The sequence below is a fragment of the Geotrypetes seraphini genome, chromosome 10 (genome assembly GCF_902459505.1).
Source record: "Geotrypetes seraphini chromosome 10, aGeoSer1.1, whole genome shotgun sequence".
NCBI lineage: Eukaryota > Metazoa > Chordata > Amphibia > Gymnophiona > Dermophiidae > Geotrypetes > Geotrypetes seraphini.
In genome coordinates this window covers 42,258,124-42,266,125 of record NC_047093.1, presented here as the reverse complement: position 1 = coordinate 42,266,125, position 8,002 = coordinate 42,258,124, and the positions used below count along the sequence as shown (strand labels likewise).

The following is an 8,002-nucleotide window of genomic DNA, read 5'->3' as shown; positions in this document are numbered from 1 at the left end:
CCTGGGGCAGCACCTGTCGATGCTCCACAGAGGGCGACCTCGGTCTCGAGTATTCCCTCGGGGCTATCGATTTAGACACCCTGGGCTGGGCGGAGGCAGACCCAACCGCCGATGAGGCGCCCGAGGGTGGCTTCTTGGATCCAGGAGCTGAGGAGGGAAGTGGAGACTTACCCGAGGCCTTGCTGGACGAGGCAACCTGCTTCGAGGGCACCGAGGGTCGAGGCGAGGCAGGAGGGCCCGATGTCGAGGTCGAGGCCGAGGTCGAGGCCGGGGCCGAAGCCGAGGCCGAGCTCGAGGCCATCCCCGTCGGGACGTCGGGAGAAAAAAGTTCCGCCATGCGGGCAATGCGACGCGTGAGAGCCCTTTTTTGAAAGGTCCCACACTTCAAACAGGAGTCGGTCGGGTGATGGGGCCCCAAGCACCGCAGACAACGCCTGTGGGGATCTGTGATCGACAACAGCCGGTCACAAGTGCCGCACTTTTTGAATCCCGTAACGGGCCGGGACATAGGCCCAAAAAGGGGCCGGGAACGAACGAGGTTCCTCGGCCGTGGCTACCGGGAGCCCCCGGAGCGCAAAAAATATAACACGTTTTTTTTTTTTTTTTTTTTTTGAAAATCAAAGAGAAGCAAATTAAAGAAGAGAAAAAACGCAGCGACCGCGTCGAAAAAACCTACACAGCCGCGGCGACAGAAGGCAAAAGAGCACTAAAAAATCCACAGGGCTTCTGGCTCCGCGGATGAATTAGAACTGAGGATCACGAGGTGGGGATGCGCCCTCTAGTGGGCAAGAAGGCTAGCACATGCGTGGTGCAGTGTGCAAACTTGAAACTTCAATCAAGTTTGCTTGAAAAGCTGTCCGCGCTGGGGCTCCGTAGATGACGTCACCCATGTGTGAGAATATCATGCCTGCTTGTCCTGGGATAAAGCTTTGCTATTCTCAATGGGAAACATTGAAATAAATAAAAGGGTTGATATTCAGCTGGAAGTATTCAGGTAGCAATAGCTCCTTTCCAGATAAATCCTGCTCACAAAGTCCACACCTAAATTTATAATGCTATTCAGGTAGGGCTAGGACATTCCGTGTGTGAAGCTAAGGCAAAGCCTGGAGTTCCTCAGTTCCCCACTAACCGGATAATTATCTGGGTAAAGCTGCCAAAAGGCTGCCCTTATTCTATCCACTTAGGTATCCAAATACCAGTCTGAATATCACTGGTACTCACTTAAGTGCTAGTGGCCACTTTATAACTGGATATTCACCGCTGTTATCTGGGTATAGCCTGATACTAAATATCAAGGTATAAAAAAAAAATTCAAGGTGGATGGTGTTAAAAGAAACAACAAAACACTAATTACTGTGGCCTAAATATTATCCCTCATGATTTTTAGTATGATTCTGATAGCTATTAAACTTTTTCTACCTTTATGTAAAAAAAATATATGTGCATATATTATATTTTTGTTTTTCTCTCTTCTATTTCAATTGTCCCAACCGAAGTTGAGTCCTGTCATCTGGTAGAATTTCATGTTGAAAGGTCTGTAGAACTCCCGGAGTCTCTGAACTACTTCTTGGTCTATGTTGGGATGGGTTCTACCTTTCGTTTTGCCCAAACAGTGGGGCTTGCTGCTGCCTTCTGCCTTCTTCAAACAAGGGAAGCCCTTAGTCTGGTTAAAATAAAAATGTTTATCTGTGATAATTCTCTTGAGGCCCAGAAAGTCCTGAACCCTCCCTAGTTCGCCAGCAGGATCGGTGATCATCCTTTCCCCACTCACAAAGAGGATTTGTCCTATTGGAAAATATAAGAGCCAGTTTTCTAGATGTTTGGCATAAATACCAATTTGGATAGCGCTCCACGATGTGTCAATAAGACCTGTAGTCCTATTTTTGAAGGTCAGATTTTCAAAGGTGGGGATGTCTGGCCTTTTTGATAATGTCTGTGTGTAATCGGATACCGCTCTTGTCACAGGGTCCCTGACGACGACAATGAGCTTCATATCTTTGGACATTGCAGATATTCGAGCAGGTGCTTCCTTGGTGACAAAGTAGCTGGGTGTTTTCTCCATGGTGATCTGTCCATCCAGGGTTCTTGGCATCAAGTCCCTAAGTAAAGAGACAGAATATCTTCAGTTAGACTGAATCTATAAACCACAAATATCTCTTGGGGTTAGTAAAAATAATACATGTAATTATGCATGTAATTATTTTTTTAACAATGTAATAATGTAACATGTAATAATGCATTACATGTTATAATGTAACATGTAATAATGCATGTAATTATTTTTTTAACAAACTTTCTCATCTAGTAACAATAACAAGCAAGCATCATTCAAGAGTCACAGTAGTCTTCCCTCAAATTCAAACTTTTGTCCATTTAAGTCAATAAACTAAACTAAACTAAACCTTAGGCTTATATACCACATCTTCTCTATAACAGTAGAGCTCGGCACGGTTTACAAGAAAATTAGAAAGGAGAACGGATACAGTATGGATTTGCAATAGTATAGAGAGGAGCGGAATTTACAACTTTGAAAATAGCCAAGTTTTCAGATGTTTTTGAAATGGTTGGAAAGAAACCAGATTGCGCAGATGAATAGGAAAATCATTCCATAGCTCAGTAATTTTGAAAAGTAGAGACTTCCCTAATTTGCCAATGTAGGTAACGCCTTTCAACGTAGGAAAGGACAATTTAAATTTTTGAGTAGATCTGGTAATGTCAGATCTTACAGAATTCCAAGACAGGGGAATTAAAGGAGGAAGGATGCTATGCAAGATCTTAAATGTTAAGCAGGCACATTTAAAATATACCCTGGAAATTATAGGAAGCCAATGAAGTTTTTGCAGGAGCGGAGAGACGTGATCAAATTTACTTTTTGCAAAGATCAGCCTAGCAGCAGTATTCTGGATCAGTTGAAGTCTCTGAAAGCTTTTTTTGGTCAAGCCTAAATAGACCGAATTACAATAATCCAGCCTCGAAAGGGTGATTGATTGAACAAGGACAGCAAAATGTTGATGATGGAAACAGGATCTCACTTTCCTCAACATATGGAGACTAAAAAAACATTTTTTTTTTTTACCAGAGAATTAAGATGGTTGGTGAATGAAAGTGTTGAATCTATAATGACACCCAGAACTTTACTTGATAATTCAATCTGCAGTGAGGATCCTGAAGGCAATAGAATGGACGAAGGTAGCTGCTCTAATTTTGGTTCATAGACAACAACGCGGAAGACAAAGGCGCGCGCCAACAACTGAGCGCAAGACAGAGGCGTGTGCCGAAGAAAATTACTTTTTTTAGGGGCTCCGACGTGGGTTTTTGTTGGGGATCACCCCCAGTTTACTTAATACAAATCGCGCCGGCATTGTGGGGGGTTTGGGGGGTTGTAGCCCCCCATATTTTACTGTAAACTTAACTTTTTCCCTAAAAACAGGGAAAAAGTGAAGTTTTCAGTAAAATGTGGGGGCTTACAACCCCCCAAACCCCCCACAATGCCCCCACAACGCGGCGCGATCTGTATTAAGTAAAGTGGGGGTGTCCCCCCCACGCCCACCCCGTCGGAGCCCTAAAAACAGTAATTTTCTTCGTCGCGCCTCCGCGCTGCGCTCAATTATCTGCGCGCACCTTTGTCCCGGTGCACTTTTGACCTGACACCCTAATTTTGGGCCAAGCCAAAGTAACTTTGTTTTGGACTCATTCAGTTTCATTTGTACTGTAAGGGCCCAAGACTGAAGTTTCATTATACATTCTATTATATTCCCAACGAAGTTAGTGAGTTAGTGAGGTTCGAGTCAATCTCAAGGAGAACAAAGATGTCGTCTGCATACGTAAATAGTGTTTCACAGGGAGATAAACGGAAAAGTTTCAAAGTAGTCATATAGATGTTAAAAAGAATAGGTGATCCCTGCGGGACTCTGCATAAAGGCTTCCAAGAGGATGACATGGTGCCATTCATATTAACAGTATATGAGCGAGATCGTAAGAATTTTGAAAACCAGTCTAAGACTGTGGAACCAATACCTATCTCAGAAAGTTGGTAAATCAAAATATCATGGTGAACGACGTCGAAGGCCACCGATAGATTGAATTGTAGCAAAATTACAAACTTATTGCGCGCTTGCAATTGCTGAATCCATGTTGGCAAGATAAAAGAATGGAAAATCTATCTAAATATGATGAAAGCTGAGCGGATATAATGGACTCTAACATTTTGGTCAGTAGAGGAATATTCACTATAGATTGATAGGTAGAAGGTGAGGATGGATCTAAGTCAGCTTTCTTCAATAGTGGGGACAGAACAATGTGACCCATCTTTGCAGAAAAAAAAGACCTGATGATAAGGCAGAATTAATAAGATTGATAAGAAATGAAATGGCCTGAGTAGGAATTTTCTCACATAGATATGAAGGGAATGGATCCAGAGCACATTTGCAGGATCTTAATTTATGACACAGGTTTGCAACCTGGGCCTCAGATACAAATTCAAAGGCTGTCCAGATTCTATCTGCTGGAATTGTGATTGGATTAGTATCACCCAGGACCAGAGAATTAAAAGAAACTAATGATGGAAAAGAGTCTCTTCTAACAGCAACCTTTTCATTAAAAAATTTCGCTAAGTCATCTGCTAATGGGGAAGAAGGGTATATTGACGAGTCATTGTTGGTAGTTAACGAGCGCCATGTTAAACAAGGTTTTACTTTGATTGTTGGATCTGATAATTTTATCACTGTAGAAATTTTTCCTAGCTTTTTTTAATGTTGCATTATAAGACCTGATACTATCCCTCCATGACTGTCTGTCAGCAGATCTTGATTTTTTTTCCATTTACGCTCCAGTGCTCGGCATTTCTTTTTCAGTTCTCTGTGATAAGGAAGGTACCAAGGAGCCCTACGAGAGTAAGAAACAGTCTTAGTCGATAGAGGAGCAAGTGAACAATAGGTGGACTCAGAAAGGTTTACCCAATTGTGCCAGTTGACTTCTGAGGTATTGGGCCTGAGGGAGAAAGCAAACTTGGGACTAAAATTGTTCACTCGAGATTTTCTTCTGGAAGGTAATAAGTGTTGGAGTACAAGGTGGAATATAAAAACAGGAAGACATGAGGCACCCAGAAAGTGATCATCCTCAACTAAAGTTTTATAATCAGTAAGATCAAGAAAGCTAATGATATCGAGAGAGTGCCATTTTTCATGAGTTGGAGCAGACTTAAGAGGAGGGAAACCCAGAGAGGTGAGAAAACTGCTGAATTCGATAACATCCTTATTAGCGTTATCATCTAAATGAAAGTTAATGTCACCAATAAACAATAGCCTCTGGAATTTTAGGAAAGCACTTTTTATGGTCTTGAATACTAGTTCAGAAGATTTAGTCCAAAGGAATCGGGGAAGGGGGGGGGGGGCGATAAAATAACAGAATGCCTAATAGGTGGCAAGAGCGCTCATCATTAACGGTAGCTAGCATATATTCTAGCGATGCATCGCTACCTTTTTCAAGAAGCTGTACATCGAAAAATGATTTATAGAGAAGTGCCAAACCACCTCCTTTCTGGCAGTTTCTTGAAGAGAAAAGAACTCGATAGCCATGGGAAAAGAGCTCGTTTTGAGTAAATAAATCATCTTTAGCAATCCACGATTCAGTAATGCACAAGAAACCAGGATCAAGATCCCCTAGTAGGTCATTTAGTATTTGAACCTTGCTGCAAGTACAATTTCAAATATTATAGAATCAACTTATCACATCCAAGCTTTTCCTTTTCAAGATAATAAATGGTATGAACCTTTTACAGCTCTCAATTTTATCATCTGATCTTTCTATGTAGGCCATGGGAGGTCAAATTCAAAGCGATTTAACCAGGCAGGAGAGGCTCTTGGCCAATTAAATTGCTTGGGCTGGACTATCTGCTAATATTCAGCAGCACTTAATCAGTTAGTGTTGCCACAGTCCACTAAAGTAGTAGCCAGCTATTTTGTGGGTCTGGGGGTGTAGCCAGAACTTATGCAGTTAAATGCCAATATTCACCACTTAACCTCTTAAGCTAACCAGACAAATCAGATTGCATAAAATTCAGTCCTATCTTTATCACACTTAACTGGATAAGGAGTAGCTGGGCACACCAACCTAGATATTCAATGCTGGAGCCCAGACATAGCCTGGAAGTGATTAAAAAAAAAAAAAAAAAAAAGATGATCAAGGTAACTTGTCTCATTTCTTCATTGGTAGAATATTCTACAATCTAAGTAACCAATTCTCCAAAAACAGTGAGATGGGATAGACCACTTGGGTCATGGCCCAACCAACTTTTTGTCTCCCATGACATCAGCAGCTAGGGAGTATGGAGGTCTTGTGTGCAAGTGAGTTTGTCCAAGCCCCTCCCAAAAAAAAAACACCAACAAACCAAAAAGATGTTTGACTTTCCCATCTCATTTGTATTGTCACTTTTCCAGTTTACAGGAACTGTCAACCTAGATACCGCCAATACAAACGTTTATTTTTTACTACCCAATATTAAAAACAATTTAACCAGACATGAGGGCCTCCCGCCAAGTTAATTGCTTCTTCCTGTCTATCCAATGATAGGCTGAATTTCAGTTCTAATTGCCCCTACAGTGTCCAGTGAGCTCTGTGGCAGTCTGTGAGTGGAGCTTGGATGGTACTTAATCAGTTAGCTGTAATATTCAGAACACTAACCAGTTAAATAAGTGGTTAAAGTTAGAACAGCAAAAAGACTGATCTAACTTTTCCCATGGAGCTAACTGATCTGGGTAGGACCTAAGGGATTCCTGCTGTCTCCTCCTCCCCAAAGCCAGTAAGCCTAGACAAGGCCCCCACACTCCCCTCCCACTCCATGGGTCTTCCAGGCCTTTCTTTGTTATCCCTGGTGTTCTAGTTGGGTCCTATGGGAAGGAGCAAAGCCCACTCTTTCCTGCTCATCATGGCTACATTCTAAAAAAGGCCACCACAATGCTTAGTGGCAGTCTTCCAAGGGGCTACCGCTGTTGTGGCCGGGCTGGGATTTGGTGTGTAGGGAATCAGTGCTGACGGAGAAGAGGGGAAGATGAATGACACAATATGAACATCAATGGGTGGCAGCAAGGGCCCACAAGCTAACGACAACATTAGCAAGTGGCTTTAATGCTAAAAATAGAAAATCAGTCATTTTCTAGCCATGGCACTATTATTTATTATCTGATTATTAAAAGCTTTTACAAAAGAATTTCAGCTGATTTTTTCCCAAATGTAACTACTCTTGTTAAGATTTCATGTACAAAAGAGTTTTTCAAAAAGAATTATTTTTTTGTACATATTAACAATTCCCTAAGCAATCTCTTGCAATCTACGCTACACTCCGTTAAACAGTATTACTCTCCAACAGAAACCGTGCAGTTATTATAATGGCCCCCCCATTACAGAGAACACTAAACTAAGGAACTCACACATTTCTTCTCTGTAATTTATATGGCTCTGCTATATAAAAGGGGCTTTCCAGCAGCCAATAACATTTGGACTGCCAACCTGTTAAAACAGCCTGCAAAATTAAAGTCATTTTTCAAAACCAGAATGATAGGCTGTGTTATAAACTAGATGCATTTGACTTTTTCTTTTGGAGAAATGCTTTCTTTCTGCAGCAGATATCAGTGGCTTAAGAATCTTTTACCTAACTCACAGGCTGTCTACAATGGATCTGAAATAAGGGAAATGCAAAGCAAGAATTCTGTGAATATCGAGCTTACTGCCTAGGTGAAAGTTTGTTGGCACTCTATGCTCACAGACCATGTACTAAATTTTCAAAGAAAAAGTATGTGTGTATAGGAGACAACCCTTTAGCAGAGGAAGAATGCTCTAGAACGGGCTTCTCCAAGTTCAGTTCTCAAGGGCCTCAAACAGACCAGGTTTTCAGCATAGCCCAAATGAATATGCATGAGAGAGATCTGGAGATAATGGACCTGGACTGGAGATAATGGACCTACAAATATTCATCAAAATTTGGACAGTTTCTGGACCTCCAGCA

General features: G+C 41.7%; 1 protein-coding gene across 1 annotated transcript in view; it reads right to left on the bottom strand.

Moving 5' to 3' along the window:
- Nucleotides 1–925: 925 nt before the first annotated feature.
- The window catches only part of LOC117368149 (heparan sulfate glucosamine 3-O-sulfotransferase 3A1-like), a 143,002-nt gene continuing 135,925 nt past the window's right edge, over nucleotides 926–8,002 (bottom strand). The window contains exon 2 of the mRNA XM_033961515.1: nucleotides 926–2,099. Coding sequence (XP_033817406.1) covers nucleotides 1,478–2,099 — 622 coding nt within the window. The 3' untranslated portion in view covers nucleotides 926–1,477. The remainder of the gene's footprint in view (nucleotides 2,100–8,002) is intronic.